The sequence below is a fragment of the Cetorhinus maximus genome, chromosome 3 (assembly GCF_964194155.1).
Source record: "Cetorhinus maximus chromosome 3, sCetMax3.hap1.1, whole genome shotgun sequence".
Lineage (NCBI taxonomy): Eukaryota > Metazoa > Chordata > Chondrichthyes > Lamniformes > Cetorhinidae > Cetorhinus > Cetorhinus maximus.
In genome coordinates, this window is record NC_135881.1 from 86,069,456 (window position 1) to 86,086,877 (window position 17,422).

A 17,422-nucleotide genomic window follows, 5' to 3' on the forward strand; every position below is an offset into this window, starting at 1 on the left:
CATGAGAGTAGTCTTTGGGATTGGAAATCCAGTGAATAGTTGCTATGTTGATAGATGCAAAATGTAATGCTGATTCATTCCCTCAGCGGCTAAAAAATATAATAGGAAGTTATAACAGATTTAATCTACCTACTGATAAATTATTTTTCATCATATCCTTGCAGTCTGGCTATTGTTTGAATTCCTGTCTGCTTCATACAATGGAATATTGCTTATATATTGAATGAAAGCTGGTGAATTATTTAACCCTTGTGAGTTGTTACTACCTAGTGGATTTAACCAAAAAGCATACGTCACATTCCATACTTATTGAAAGGAAATACATGCAACATGGACAATAACATGTATTATAAAAATGGTGTATTAGAATATGCTATTTTTGTGACTAAAAGGCTGATTGAGAGGATTATGAATGGTTTCAGGAACAAGGGACTTTAACTACAAGGTTAGGTTGGAGAAGCTGGGGCTGTTCTCCTTGGAGCAAAGGAGATTGAGAAGAGATCTGATAGAGGTGTACAAGATAAGGTAGATAAAGAAAAGATGATTCCATTAACTGATGGTACCGGTCTAGAGGACTTGGGATTTAAGGCTTTGAGTAAGAGATACAGACGGAAGAAATGTTTTACCCAGTGGCTAGTAATGACCTGGAACTTGCTGCCTACAAAGGTGGTAAAAGAAAAGATGATCAAAGATTTCAAAAGGAAATTGGATAGACACTTAAGGAAAATAAACTTGCAGGGTTACGGGGATAGAGCGGGAGGAATGGAACTGACAGGACTGCTCTACAGAGAGCCAGAATGCACTCGATGTGCCCAATGGCCTCTTTCTGTGTGATTATGAGTCTATGATTATAGGTAGATTGTAGTGTGCTTTTATGATTCTAGTTGCTGACATTTCACTTTTTTGCTTATGAAAATTGAGGAACAGAATGAAGCCTGGCCTAACACCAGCAGTCCAGAAAAGACCCTTAGTAAGTTAGGTTAGAGAGCACGGGTAGAGTGACTGAGCATAAGTGAGGATGAGCAAAGGGTTTTGGCTGTCTAAGGCCAGATATATGGTCAGCAGAGATCAAGCATCTGGCCTGCTGTAGCGCCTGGTTATTCAGACCCCTGCTTATAAACAGAGAACATTACCTGAGTAAAATGGACTTTGTAAATCCCTTATTTCATGAAAAACACACTCTAAGTTGTCTGGAATAATGGCTGGAATAATATGCAAGAGTCCAGGATCCATACAGCCATGGAGGAAAAAATGATCAGAAATGCAGCCTGTTGTGGAGCACGTGACAGCATCTGTGGCAGCTACACAGCAGGACTTTGCCACTGTACTGTGGGAGAAACATGCATGAATGTTCAAACTACTGATCTAGAATCACTGAGGGACAAACTCATGGTCAGACAGCAAAACACTGAAATTTCCAATGGGTATTGTTGGGGAAAGAGCCTCCACCCATCTCAAACAGGGCCATCAGAGCAGGGATTTCCAATGTTGAGAATTCTTGTATTCCTGGCTTTCACAAGCACCTAGAATAGATTCATCATTAAAGATCAGGCTATATGATAGGGTTTTAATCTGGTATTGTGATGAAAAAGGAGTACCTAAAAAAAATTACAAAGTGGGTTGGGAGAAACAACTCTCCAGTCTTGTGTGTATCCATCACAATTTATGGGCTTTTAGGTGAGTGTACATCTTAGATGTTCTCTCTTGGTGTGGATGAGCACCACTAACAAGTGAATTAAGGGATCTTTCCCTGATCCCACAAACATTAATAATTTTCTACAGATGTCTATGAAAATTATTGTCCAAGAACAGGAAACACCATCAGATCATCTTAAATATTTATTTCCAACCTTATGCTTTAGTTTTATTTCAATTTTTCCCCAGAGTCAGCTCAGCAATTGCTGAAAACAAGCAATTTAAACTTATATAAAAATACACCACTCCACTCAGGCTAAAACAGCAGGGGAGAAATGGCACATGAATCTATTAAGCATTTTCTGCTCATATCTCCAGCGCCAATATCTAGACTATAATTAAATGCTTTTGAACCTAAATAACCCTGTGAATAACAGCCTCATGTCACTTGCTTAGTTTGTTTCCACTTACATCTTTACTGATGGACAAATGTCTATTATGTGCAAGTGGTTTGTATTTCTTATTTCAATGTGCATCACTTTCATTTGTATGCATATTAAATTCTATCTATCTTAACCCATTTATGAATCTCCCTTATGATGATATAAGCAACATCAGTTTTGTCATCAGTAAATATTATGCTTCTGAAAATACTCCCCTTCCAATTTTTATGAATAGCGTGAACAGGATGGAAGCATAATATTGCATCAAGGATTGTTGCCCTTACCTCCACTCCATTTAAAAGAGGTCTGAACTCTGGACAGATAAAAGCACTTCCTGCATAGGCGGCATCAATGTGCATCCAGATATTTTGAGAAGTGCCTGAAATATTACACAGGAAATCAAGTCATATTTTATACTTTATATAGTGAAGTACAAATTGCTGCTTGACATTCAATGGCATCCCTCACTAACAACATCCTGGGGGTTATCATTGACCAGAAACTGAACTGGGCTCGGCATACAAATACTGTGGTTATAAGAGCAAGTCAGGGGCTAGGAATCCTGAGGCAAGTAACTCACCTCCTGACCCCCCAAAGCCTGTCCACCATCTACAAGGCACAAGTCAGGAGTGTGATGGAATACTCCCCACTAGCCTGGATGAGTGCAGCTCCCACAACACTCAAGAAGCTTGACACCATCCAGGACAAAGCAGCCTGCTTGATTGGCACCACATCCACATTCACTTCCTCCACCACCAACGCACAGTAGCAGCAGTGTGTACCATCTACAAGATGCACTGCAGGAGCTCACCAAGCCTTCTTAGACAGCATCTTCCAAATCCATGACCGCTACCATCTAGAAGGACAAGGGCAGCAGATACATGGGAACACCAGCGCCTGGAAGTTCCCCTCCAAGCCACTCACCATCCTAACTTGGAAATATATCGCTGTTCCTTCACTGCCGCTGGGTCAAAATCCTGGAACTCCCTCCCTAACAGCATTGTGGGTGTACCTACAGCACATGGACTGCAGTGAGAAGGCAGCTCGCCACCACCTCCAAGAAGCAACTCAAGGGCAATTAGGGATGGGCAATGAATGCTGGCCTAAACAGCGATGCCCACATCCCATGAATGAATAAAAAATGATGCATGAAAAAGGAAATGTTTTACAACAATGCCACTTCTGTCAACAACACATAATCACATAGAAGATAAAGAGAGAACTTGCATCTTTCACAAGCTCAGGATAATTATTTCTGAAGTGTAATATAGGGAAAAACTGCTAGAATGTAAGTAAATAACATGGCCATCAATTTCTACATAGCAGGGTCTCAGAAGCACCAGTGAGCTAATGACCCAATTGTTTTGTTGTGTTGGTTGAAGGATAAGCATAGGCAAGCCAGGAAAGCTACCCTGATCTTGTTTGATCAGTGCCATGGGATTTTTCTATGGCCACTTTAGAGAACATGTGTGGTTTTGATTTAGCATCTCATTTGAAAGATTGCAGCTCTGATGGTGCAGCACTAGGTGTCTGCATAGATTATGAGCTCAAATCTTTGGAGTGCAGTCTGACCCTGTGACATGGGGGTCAAAGGTGAAAGTACTACAAATGAGCCCCTCACACCTGTGTGTTAGAATTAGGAAAAGAGGCAGAGGCCTACGGGGAGATATGTTAACTCATTCAAAACCCATTCACTTGCACAGAGTTAAAATTGGGCCTATAATGTCAGCTCACCACTCTGTTTGTGTAATGACATGCATTTCCAGGGTAGAATGAGGACATATGAAAACATGGCAATAAAATGAGATGCAGAAATTTAATTGTATCAAGGGGTCATTGTCACAATGCCTTCCGCAGCATTTTCTGCCATTAACACTGGTCATCAGGGGTCAAGAAGAACTCCTAAATATGCTTGGACCAAGAATTTCCTGAAATTAATTTTAACCATTGCTACACCTTTTAAACAAAAACTGTGCCTGCCTCTAGCCAGAATCACACTGGGATTTTCTGGTACTGCTCATTTTCATTCCATTGGTGTAGACATTGGTGTCTAAAATGGGTGTGAACTGCTGAAAACTTTTGTTTTATCCTTTAGAAAGACAGTTCACCCTGTACTCTCCAATAGCAGACTGGCGACAGATGTGAGAGGGCAATAATGCTTGGCTTTTCACTTCACTCTCACAACGTTGTTGCAAATGTTGGCACTATTTTTTTTATCATACTTGAGCACAATTATGAGCAAACAGCAAACTGTCTGTTAAAAGTGTGTTAGCAGGACAGGGCTCCATCCAGAAGCAGAACACAAATCACTGCTGAATCAGTCTGCTTAAACGATGCCAACACATCTGTCAGGAGTGTAACATGTTGTCTGGAGGGATATGGCACTGGTACCGAATGTCAAATCATTCACACCTCATACTGCAGAGCAGTGCTACACTAAGTTCAACTACTTCACCAGGGCTGACAAGGTAACATGCCAGTCACTCTATCCTTCCCCACCCTATGGGAACCAGCACAATCATCACGCTCTTAAGGTAACACTTCCATAAATAATTATTTGCAATGCACTCTGGTTAAGGTCGGCTCTAGCTCAGCATCTTTCACTGTGACTATCCAACTCCCCTTACAGCAACTGCACAACCCTAAAATTCCTTTCTCCACTTCAGCACACCTCATATCCTCCACATCCCTTTTTCACCTCTCCTATGCCACTTGGCACACACTCCTGATCTGCTAGCCTTATTCTACCTTTTCGCAGGATAGGTTATGACACAATGCAAGCAATATGGAGGCCACCAGACGGGGTACCCCCACATTAAACACTTCACCCACTTTGATGACAAGGTCATGGAACTCAAGGGCATTCCCTATGGGAGATAACAAGATTGTTGGCATCTTTCTGGTGCCAAGTTATTCACTAAACATCTATACTGTTATACTAGAGTCTCTGTGAAGCACCAGACACAACCTTTCTCTGTCCCCTTAATACCAGGGGATTAAGATATTCACCCTCTTTTCTTGTAAGATCCCCACTGAAGGTAAAAGATGATAACTAGGAAGAGGAAGAGAAAATGGGGTTGATATTTCTCCCTGATTGCATTCGATGATGAGGAGAAAACGGACCATGTGAGTACATAGCTGTGCAGCTGATACTTCCTGCCTCATCTTCCTCTGCCCCAACCACCAACTCACCATTTGTTTATCTCTTCCAGGCACCAGCTAGATTATTTTACCCATGGGAATTAGATAGTGTTGGGTTCCTACGACATAAGGAGAGAGGTGAAAAGAAACCCAACACTGTATATTCCAAACTTTATCCTTATTACTATTTTTTAAAAAACTGGTCTTTTACTGCTGAACAAAGAACATTAAGATGGCTGCTACAAGTCACCTGATCACAGGGGTGGTCCTCTGTCTAGGAGCTATCCCCAGCAGTTTCAAGAACAAAGAGAATGATTTTTTTCAGTTTCTGGAAATTTCACACTTCATTGTACAAACCTCTTGTAATCAAGTAAAACGGGGGAAGTGCAGACGAACTGGCCCCCACACCCTAAGCTCTCACAAAGGAGAAGGATTGAACCTTGTTACTGGAAGGGTGCTGTAACCAATTCATCTCACTCCTAATAAGGAACAATGACATCCTAGCCAGGAACACAGAAACTAATTGTTAAGCTGTAATTAACCATCAATAGGCCATGTCACACAATCCAAGCCTCTGGCCTTTTGGAACATTGCAGCTTTGGGCCTCACAGTCAGATTGCTGTTTTAATATCAACTGGACGGAACTCTAGCACTCAGTTACCACCTCTCAATTCCACAAAGCCGACTTGATTTAAAGGCCTCTGATCAACACCTGCTAAATGGTCTAAATACAGAAAAGCCCATCATGCAACCACACTGTTCATTTCATGGATTTTCATATAATTTAACCATCCAGGAACCGATCAGAACTGAGCCCTCTGGACTCTGAATTTGGACTCTGGAACTCATGTGAACTACTATTCATTTTCTGTGATCTTTATACCATAAAACTCCATTCCTCTATCCCCCTTTTACTGTGGGCAGAATTTTCCCATTGGCGTGCGGAGGGTGGGCCCCACACGCTGACACGTAAAATGATGCGCGGTGATGTCGGGCATGTGTCCCGACGTCACCGCGCGCCATTGCGATATTTCGGTGGGTGAGCGTGCGGCGATGTCCATTGTGCGCCCACCATTAATTAACTTAAGGCCCTTGAGGCTCAAATCGATGGTGATTTTGCGTTGCCCGTGTGATCTTCGGCTCATCGCACGGGTGCAACGGGCAGGCGGCTTGCAGAAATTTATGTGAAGCTCATCCACGGGCGGGAGAAGAGGGCTCAGTGGGGTCACAATTCTACAGATTTAAAAGGTAGTGTTCCAAAGCTAGTGAAACTTGCCTGTGTGAGCTGGAAAAGTTCAAAACGCATACCAGCTGCTTGGACTGGACTCATAACCTTCAGGTCAGCACTTTGCAGTGAGGATTTGTTTTGGGGCCTGCAGGTTTCAGGAAGCCTCCCTGAGCCTGGGAATGGGAGGTGATCTCTCCACTGGAGGCACCTCCTCTGAGGAGGAAGGGAGGGCTAGAAGGTGGAGGAGGCCAGGAGTGCACATTCAGCCTCCAGGGTGCCGCCTTTGGGAGGAGAGGCGCAGACACAAGGGGCGCAGGGCCAAGAAGTAGTCCAAGGTGGAAGGGGCTGCAGAAGACGCCACTATCCTGCTGCCAGGGTATACAGGCGGTGAAGCAGCTACCTCAATATGTCTGAGGTGCAGTGCCAAAGGAGGCTCCGTTGTCAAGGGAGACAGTCAACTATATCTGTCAGATGATTGGGCCTGAGATCTCCTCTAACTGTGTGGGTGGACACCCCATGCCAGTGGTTCTAAAGGTCACAGCTGCCCTCAACTTCTATGCCTCCGGCTCTTTCCAGGGGTTGGTGGGTGATCTTTGCTGTGTCTCCCAATCAGTTTTCCACACTTGTGTCAAGCAGGTTACAGACGCTCTGTTCAGGTATGCATTGACCTTCATCCACTGCCGTTGGGACCAGGCAAGCCAGACACAGCGAGCCAGAGGCTTCACGGCCATTGCTGGCTTCCCCCGCGTCCAGGGTGCAATAGACTGTACACATGTGGCCATCAAGGCGCCAGCAGATGAGCCCGGTGCCTTCGTCAACAGGAAGAGCTTCCACTCCATGAGTGTGCAGATAGTGTGTGACCACAGGATGCTGATTCTACAAGTCTGCGCGAGATACCCAGGCAGCTCCCACGACAGCTCCTCAGACACTCCCAGGTGCCGGGGCTCTTCAGTGCTCCAGCCCGGCTGGATGGATGGCTGCTGGGTGACAAGGGCTATCCCCTCAGAAGGTGGCTCATGACGCCTCTCTGCCATCCAAGAACAGAAGCTGAGCATCGGTACAATAGGAGCCACACCTCCACAAGGGCGGTGGTGGAGAGAACAATCGGTCTTCTCAAAACACGCTTCTGATGCCTAGACCGTTCGGGGGGCACACTCCAGTATCCCCCAGATCGAGTGTTCCTGATAATGGTTGCATGCTGCACTCTCCACAATCTTGCGCTGCAAAGGGAAGACTCTGGACGAAGAAGATGTAGACGGAGTGGCTGCGGCTGAACATGATGAGTCCAGCAGTGAGTCCGAGGATGAGCACGTACAGGGAAATGCTGAAGGGGCAGACGCTGACCCGGGCATACTGCAGAGAGGCAGGGACACCTGGGATGCTCTAATCCAAGGAACCTTCAGCTAGCACACCACATATCGACCTCCAACACAAGCCTGGGCTGCAGCCTCCATACTGGAGACAGTGGTGCCAAATCTGTCAGGATAGGAGCATTGACGATGGGCCCAGGCAATAAATGTCAATGACACACAAATCACTCATAACATTTCAGGAATCCATCCACCTGCCCAAGAGGCACCCCCAGCCATGTTAGAGGATCTTAATTTAATGATTTCACAAAAGTCTCTTAACGTAACAGAAACAAAATGCTGTCGCACTGCAAACACAAACAGAAGGAACTCATAGGGGGGCCAACAAAAAACCACCAGTGATGAATCCAGGGTGTGCCTAAGGTACCTTAATTTTACGTTTCCGGGTGCTATGTCTTTGTGGTGCTCCCTCGCTGGCACTGGCACCTGAGACAGCCTGCTGACTCTGCTGTCCTGTTGGCCTCGATGACCTTGGCGGACGTCCTCTGGCCCATGGAGCCTGTGCTTGCCCCGCCTGAGAGGGAGCTGCCAGCTCCGCAGCTGCCATCTCCCCAGTCAGCGCAGCCTCATTGGGTGTCACAGTCAGTGGCAGAGGGGCGGAGGAGCTGCCAGCCTCATCCAGAGCACCCTGAGAGGCACCAGCCGAGACGACGGGCAGCTGCTCCGTCGACGTGAGGTCTGTTTGGCCCTCCCTGCTCATCGTAGATGGATGAGCACCGAGGTGAGATACCTGGTGCACAAACCACCACCCACACGGGCACTGACCACCTGAGGTCAATGCCGCTGTGAGGGATTGCAGGTCCGAGTGCAACCCCAGGAACCCCTGATCCTGTCCCTGGAGCTGTCTCTCCATGAGAGCCGCCAATCTCTCCATGGAGGAAGCTTGGCGCTCATGCATGAGGCTCAATGCGTTGGCTACGGTCCGTGTAGACTCTTCCACCACAGACACCAAGCCAAGCACGGCCTCGTGTATCTCCACCAGATGGTCCCGCACACCCGGCCGAATCTCATGAGTTGGCTGCATCGCGGATGACTACAGAGGCTCATCATTAGCCACGGACTGAGCATGTGCCTGGGCCCCTGTAGCCCTCTGACTGCTGGCGCCATGGGCATTCTCTGTCTCCGCCAGCTCCTCCAGCGACAGTGAACTGCCCTCACCGCTGTGCCCCGGGACACTAGCTGAAGATCTGGTGCCTACCAAGGTGCCAGTATCTGTGCTGGTGCCTGCCTGGCAGAGCTGGTGTGATGCTGGTGATGTTGACACTTGATGGCCCTTAGGTGTGAGAGGGGGCCCCTGCTGCTCCGGGCGCTGCGCCACTGATGCTGAAAGAAAGAGTAAGGAAATTAGCGTGCGGAAAATGTCAATGTACATGCCTGTCCCATGGATCATCCTGTGCTCATCATTCCACATGCAATGGGCAAGACATGTTGGTAACGTCACTCACTCAACAATCAGCACTGCCATGGATGTTGGGAGACTACTGGTGATGTGAGTGCTGGCCACACATACCTGCCCGTGGAACCCCAGCCTCTCCGGCTCCAGTGGATCTTGTCGCATGGCGCCTTTCCAGGTCGAGGGCCTCCTGCTCAAAGCGGCTAAGCAGCACTACCTGGGCTGGCCCACCGCCAGTCCTCACCCGCTCGGCAGTGTTGTGAGAATTCTTCTCCTGGAAATGAGAAAACAGCATTGATAACTGATGCTTGTACAGTGAATCTCCTCGCGGCCTGCTTACTCCAAGCCCGGTTGGCCATTGCAGGGGTCCAATGCATCCTTACCCCGCTGCTGCCGAACACTCTCACAAATAATGCCAGGTGTGTCCTTCCCACCCCACCCTTGGCCAGATGCTGCCTTTATCACACTTGGGAGCACACAGTTTAACCTGCCTTAGCAAGGAGGCACAATGATGTGGATCGCAGAGGGTAGCAGATCAATCTGTTCCACGCCATGTCATCACCCTGACTTCGACATGTCTTGGAGTTCGAGCATTGCGCCTGGGTGCAGATCCTCCAGGTTGACCTCACCACAGTCATATGAGTCTCAGTCCACCACATCCTGCAGGTGCAGAACCCATCTCATCACCACCCTTTCAAGATGACCAACGCATAGGGAATATCTGCTGGCCCGCCCAGCTAAGGACACATGCCATCAATGACTCATTGCACTCAGGCCAGTCAGACTGAATGGGGCGCCAGGGAGTAGAAGCTTAGATGATGGGTGAAGTGAATGATACAAACATGCTACTCACCCTTCCCGTGCACAGCAGGTCATTGAACTACTTGTGGCACTGAATCCATGAGCGCTGCACCACATCGTGGGAGCTCACGACCTCCGCTACCTCCTCCAATGCACGTTTAGTCAAGTGAGGTGCCCTCCTCCTCCCGTCCTGGGGGACAAGCACCTGCCACTGTGCTGCCACCTCCTCAAGGAGGGCAGCATGGCACTCATCAGAAAACCTGGGCCGCGCACCCTACCCTCCTGCATGGCCAGCCTGGCCGACCTTTGGCCATGTAAATCAGCCTTGGAGAGGCTGCAGCTTGGCCTTTAAACAGGCTGCCGGGTCGCCATTGGAGCCAGTGGCGATTGCCGATCCGCCACCGCCTGCCCACTCCCGCCGTCCCCGAGCGCCGGCAAACACGCTGGGTGGGCCTTAATTGGCTCACCCGCTTAAAATGGCGGTGTGGTCCACGATCGCCCCCACCCGCACGGCCCACCCGATATGGGGGAAATTCTCCCGTGTGTGTGTATAGGAAGTGGCGAACACACCTTCTTCCGGGTTTTGAATGTATAAAATAAATTAACCTTCTGAGTTAATCCTAATTTGATTTTGCTGTGGATTCTTCATAAAACTGGATCACAAAAATTGAGGAATTGGGAAAACACGCCACCTATTCTTTTAAAAACTAATTCAAAACACCTTCTGCTTACAGATAGTTGGTAAGAGGAAATCAGTGCAGGTTGTCTGTCTCTCTCCTGTCTGTAACAGTAGTGTTACTGAGCATGTGGCACCAGATGATTCGCACAGCATGAGAGAATCAAGGGTGTGTGCAGTGGGTCATGATTTGCTAACTTCCCAGTACAGGCTGGGAGAAAGGCTGTCCATGGTTTTGAAATTGTGGGACCTAGATGGCTACTCACCTGAGGAATATCATACCCCCACACAGGCTATGAGATCAACCTACAAGGATAGCAGCAGTTGACATGTGTCTCCCAAGTCTACACCTGTCTTTTGTAGCAACATTATACAAGCTTTGTCTTGATTTTACGATTCCTTGCAGGCATCAATGAAGATAATGGCAGTTTCATTGCAATATGCAGCATACGCTCAGCTATGAAACTGCCAAAGATCAGTTAAAAGAGACATGTCAAAGCTTTTCGGCTTCCACTCATCAGGACATTTCACAAGAATACCAATATAAGGGTAAAACAACAATTTATACTGTAGGAGGAGAGAGTGCTGATTGGTTGGCAATTGGACTCTGTGGTAGAGGCATTGCCATGGAGAATGCACCAATTGATGGTGACTGAAAGATAACTGCCAAGCATTGTTTGAAGTTTAAACCAGCAGCTTGATCCTGATTCGTTAAGACATTGCCCTGAAGAATGAATCAGTGAATGGCTGTCACTTATTTTGTTTAGGTGAAACAGGTACAATGTGTGTACATGTTCTTCCTGTCTGCAAAGAACAGGGCCCTGTGTATGTAGCTTTCAGTACATGCAGATCTGCCACAGTGCGAGCCAGACTGACAATCTTAAATTGGTTGTCAGCGTAATTCTTAGCACACTGAGGATTATTTAGCAAATGTTGTCCAATCACGGAATCACACCTGATGTTGGACAGTTCCAGCATCCCAGATTTGCACAAAGTGCGGGTAGCAAGCTGGAAAAAAGACAGTTTACCCACCAGCCGCAATGGCGGGTTTTCACGTCGTATCATCACAGTCCTGCGCATCCCACCTCATTAATATTGCATTCCTGGGAAACACGCCGGATTGCTGGCTGGGTGTCCTTTGATTCTCCCGCCCCACCGTCACCTCAAGCTTTCAGTAATCAGGGTTCCATATTTAAAGGGTGCCCCGGCACAGAACTAGCAATCTCTAAGGGATAGAAAGCTGCTACAGAGTCATGACTGCCAAAGAGAGGGAATGTGCTGCCCCCAAATTTAGCAACGCCTCCTTTGGGTGCCTATTGGATGCTGTGGAGGCCCGCCGCCATGTCCCCTACCTCTGCTCTGGACGTAGACCAGCAAGCATGGTCACCAATCCAGCATGGGAGGTAGTGGCAGCTGCAAAAGAGGACAGCCCACCCAGTGCCGAAAGGTGATGAATGATCTCCTCTGGTTGGCAGTGTAAGTCACTATTCTCATCACTCTCAACTCACACACTCACAAACCTATCACACATCCACAGGGATTTCACTCACTGCCAGTTCAAGGGACATTACCATCCATTCTCTGACATACAACTGCATCTGCCCTGTGGATTGTGCCCTTATCATGTCCATGGCACAACTCACTACCAATACATGACAGGCATCCTTCTCATCTGGCCTGGCAGTCATTCTACTTCCACTCTCTCCATCTGTCTTCATGCAGGACAAGCTGGCACACAACAAAAGGAACATGTTGCTGACTGGTGGAGCAATGCCCAACATCAAGGCCCTCACAGACTTTGAAAAGAGTCATGCAGCTGGCCAGTGATGATCTGGACCATTCCTGTGTTGATGGTGAGGTTGGCGCTGCTCTACCAAGTGAGGATCCAGCAGTGCAACATCCATCAGACAACCCAGCTGTGAGTGATGTGTCCTCTTTCACAGGCCACTGCCATGCACTAATTATCTCTGTGGTAACCTGATGTGTAACATACCTTTAAGAAAAATGTTATAATGGAAGATCACATGATCTTAGTATCCAAATCAGAGTAGCGCGGGCTATCTTAGTAGTCAGTAGTAGTCTAGAGTTAGAGTCTGTAATGTAGAGACAGGATTTAAGTTGTAAGTGTAGCTGCTGAGCTCCTTTGTAAATAAATAGAAAGTGTTCTACATACTGTGTCAGCTGATCTACTCTGTCTATGGTACCAATTCGGTCATCCTGAAACAAGCGTATAACTCGGATCCATTAGTCCAACTAAACTAACGGCCAGGATCCAACACTCTCCTTGCTTTCGCTGGCACATCTGGGAAGCAGCCGAGTGGGTCCATGAGCCAGGTCCTTGACTCAAGTCCCAAAGACACTGCGGAAGGAGAATCTAATGACACACTAACTGAAGAACCATCACAGCACTCACCCACACCCTCCACCAGCACAGAGGCACACACCTCGGTGGCACCTGGTTCTAGAATAGCCTCTGGGTCACAATCTGGTGAGCACATCACACAGTCTGATCCACAGCAGGCGGAGGCAGTGATTCCCCAGGTTTCCGATACTCAGAGGACCGCTGGAGGCCAGAAATATGCTGAGTCCGAGCCAGATGAGTCATACCTCAATTGCTGGAGCTGCAAAGGCAAGCTCAGGAACATCAGGAAGGGATGTCCGCTGCACTCCTCAGATTGCAAGGCATGATGGAGGAATCAGTCCGCCTTCAGGCTGAGGTGATAGAGCAGCAGTCATTGCACCGTGGTCAACAATGATCGGATGGCAGACACCATGGAGACCGTGGCCCAGGTCATCGGTCCTGCACTGCTGCTGAACTCCATCGCTGATGCCATAGTTGGCCTCCAACTGTGTCCATGCGAGGGGGACTGGGGCACCTCGATCTCACTCCAGCTGCACCTTCTCCTCAAGGAGTAAGCCAGGGGCCCTTGGGCAGCCTTGGGAGGAGGACCAACAGCTGGACACCCCGGGCTATCCACCCAGGTAATTTTGGGACTCTCCAGCCAATCCAAATCCCCTCTTCCTGTGGTCCCATCACCTCCAGCTTCACAGGCTGAGGAGGGTGCATCTGCCCCACAGGACATCCTCCAGGCCTCAGACCTCCAGAGGATGCCCACCAAGGTCATCACAGGCAACAGGGCGTAGCAGTAAGCAGGCTGCCTCCATCTCTGCTGCGGATGCCAGGGATGCACATAGACATAGTGGTCAGGTTAGAAAAATTAAGAAACTTTGACATCATATCGCTGCAGGTTGGAAGGCGGTGGCGCTGAACTCTCACTGCCAGACCAGCTTGGACCCTCCTGTGAGAGTATGGGAAGTCCTCCCATCGTCCCGGAAGAGCTTAATGATCCATTTTCCCTTCCTCCAAGACCCTCTCAATCCTCCCCCTGTATTCCTTAATCCCATTGTGTTTGTGGTGCATATCTGTTTGTTAGCCCCTGAACATTTTGAAGTGGATGTGCCCATGGCCCATTCCCACCCCTCCCCATCTTGAGGCTACTTACATAGCTAACATATTACCACCACCACTACCACCCCCACCCCCCACACCCTTGGATACCCCCACAATGCCTTTTCTCCACCTGTAAGCTGCAGTTGCCTCCCTTTCCCAGTATAGCCCTAGCTCTGCTGCCCCTTCTCCTGCCTAAGGTCAGTTGCCCCCCAACTTCCCCAGTGGAGCCCAGCCCTGCAGCCCATTAAAGGCCACCCCCGCCTTACCACTGGTCTTGCAGGTAGAGACTTGCCTGTGACACCCCCTGAAAGCAATTTGGTGCTGCCTGTGAAGCCTGGTGCTGATTCCCATGAATGCTGTGAGGTGCGAGAAGGCGAATGAACCTCGAAGTCACAAGCGAAGTGCAGATCACCAAGTGCACGTCACTTATGTACTGCTGTGAAACATGTCGTTCTAATTGCATACCAACATGCCCGGATGATCCAGAATAGGGGGACTGATTCCAGTGAGGATTCCTTATAAGTAAATACGAAATTATTGAAATGACGTTCCTGATGTGATGCAGTGGCGCATAATCACGACCCCGTTTCACAAGGCCGAAAAATCTCTTTTTGACCTTCTCGCGGTATTTCTGCTCCCACCTGCCATGATGCCTGCTGCAAATGGGAAAATCCCAGCCGACAACTATTTATAAAGCCAAAGATCATTTATGCCTTTTTAACAGCCTTCTCACGCCATCCTGCCACCTTCAAAGACTCATGCATTTACATCCCCCAGGTCCCTCTGCACCTGCACCCTCTGTACATTTGTGCCACTTACTTTATATTGCTTATCTTTGTTTTTCCTACAAAAGTGAATTACTTCCACGTCTTTGCATTAGATTTCATCAGCCACGTGTCTTCTCATTTCACCACTCTATATCCTCTTGAAGCCTGAAGTCTGTCATTATGCTCCTCACTGTTTACTCCATTTCCAAGTTTCGTGTCATCTGCAAACTTTGAAATGATGCTCTGTGTACCCAAGTCCAGGTAATTTAAATGTATATATTATATATATATATATATAATGTATATAAAACACACGCATATAGTTGTTCCACTGAAAATTGAGCTTGTTAGTAGCTCCATGAGTATACCCCTGAGAAAAAGACACTAACAAAAAGGTTCAGGTTAAGATTACTTGTACTTCCCAGATCGATATGCATCATATATTTTTGTTATTGTGGAAAGCTTATAGAAGAACTTCTTGTTGTGGAGGGGTTTGCTGTACTCTTGAACTTAACTTAATTAGGACTATGAGCTAAATCATAGAAATGATCAACACCCTCAAATTCATTAAGCCTAACATTGCGTGGCTAAGTGAATGCTCTACATGTGTCCTCAATGCTATGTAGATGCCAAAAGTTGAACACAGCTAATCCATAAACTATATGGTCCTCTCTCTCTTCTGCGTTGCTGAATTTCCAATTGTTATGATTTGTGATGCTCTACTGTGAAGGGCATCAGTGATGTAATGATTACATATCCATGCTGCTCCCTGCCTATGTTGCAGAGATCCTGCACAGATTCTTGAAATGACCCTATGTAGTAGAAGTCTGTAGTAATTGTTAAGCTAAAACCTTTCATACTGTTATGGGGATCATGTGTCTGTACAGATGAATCAGCCCTCAGCGTGGGTAATCTTAGGGGCGGAGCTTACTAGCCTTGGTCTCGGTACAAGCATGTAGCTTCAGCAGGAGCTCTGTAAATAAAGTTTACTGTTTCTTACAAGAAACCTGCCCGGTACTCCAAGTTTATTACAATTGGTGACAAGGATAAATAGCTCCAAAGCTGCACCTCGCCTCTTGAATGTGAGTATTTTGATTTTTAAGGGAAGAAAGAAAAGGTTACTCACCAGTAATGCCACTCTTGGGCAGAATTGACCTGTACGACTCATCCATCAAGGACTGGAGTCAATACATTGAGCGTTTAGGCTTCCACTTTGTGATGAACGAAATAACGGCGAAGGAGAAACAGAAGGCAATTCTCCTAAGTGTCTGCAGGAGCAAAATGTATATCCTAATCCGTAAACTGACGGCTGTGAGCACACCAAATCCCGGATCCTTCACTGAGCTAGTGGACCTCGTGAAGGGACGTTTTCAGCCTAAACCATCGGTGAACATGCAAAGATTGAAGTTCAGCTTGCATGACTCCTCATGCAACCAAGGGTTCAACACCTTTGAATTGCTAATGAAATGCTGACTTCATACAAGATTGAGTCTAGTATTCCCTAATATAGAGGGGAAGGTGGAGAAAAACCAGAGTAGTCAGAAAGTGAATCATGGTGCTCACAGTAAAGATCGAGAATTTACTGTGGGAGAGACAGTTTTTGTGCAAAATTTTGCAACTGGACTGAGATGGGTTCCTGGTACAATCGTCTCTGCAACAGGACCTTTATCTTATCAGGTGGAAGTGAAAAACAGGATTGTTAGGAAACACATGGATCATCTCAGAAGTCGAGACACACTCCAACAATCAGTTACTCCACCTGAAATCGAACATTTGATCCCTGACGTGCCAGACCAAAAAAGAAAAGACATACCTGACGTATGTTGATGTAAATAATTCTGAACTGCCATGTCTAAGGATGTCCCTGATGCTGCCGTTCCTGGTCAAGTCGATCCAATGGAATAACCTCCAATTGTAGAGTTCTGTTGCTCTACCCAAATCAGAAAACCACCTCAAAGACTAAATCTATAATGGCATGAATTATATATAAATGTATATGATAGGGGTTAAGATGTTTTTGTAAATAAGAGTGGTAAATTAAAATTAAAGGAGGAGAAATGTAGTAAATGTAAGCTAAAACCTTTCATACTGTTATGGGGATCATGTGACTGTACAGACGAATCAGCCGTAAGCGTGGGTAATCTTAGGGGCAGAGCTTTTTAGCCTTGGTCTGGGTACAAACATGTAGCTTCATCAGGAGCTCTGTAAATAAAGTTTACTGTTTCTTACAAGAAACCTGCCCAATACTCCAAGTTTATTACAAAGCCTAGGAGCGGAATCATCCCAGCTATGGACTCAGCATTGTAACGCGCAACAAAAAGGACATTTTACCTGTCGGCTGGAATTACAGCTTCTCACACTGTATCGTCCCAATCCCGCCTCATTAATCGTGCATTCCTTGGACACACGGCATTTTGATGGGGGCAGACTCTGATTCACCCGCCATGGCATCACCTCGCTGCTTCATCACACCGGGTGCCACATTTAAAGTGCAGCCACATGCAAACCTCTCTGCTG

The 17,422-nt window shown here is 47.1% G+C and overlaps 1 protein-coding gene across 2 annotated transcripts in view; it reads right to left on the bottom strand.

Annotated features, from left to right (window-relative positions):
- ddc (dopa decarboxylase) overlaps positions 1-17,422 on the bottom strand; it is a 184,231-nt gene that overhangs the window by 60,340 nt on the left and 106,469 nt on the right. For both annotated transcript variants that reach the window (XM_078538627.1, XM_078538626.1), the window contains one exon: positions 2,363-2,457. In XM_078538627.1, coding sequence (XP_078394753.1) covers positions 2,363-2,457 — 95 coding nt within the window. The remainder of the gene's footprint in view (positions 1-2,362; positions 2,458-17,422) is intronic.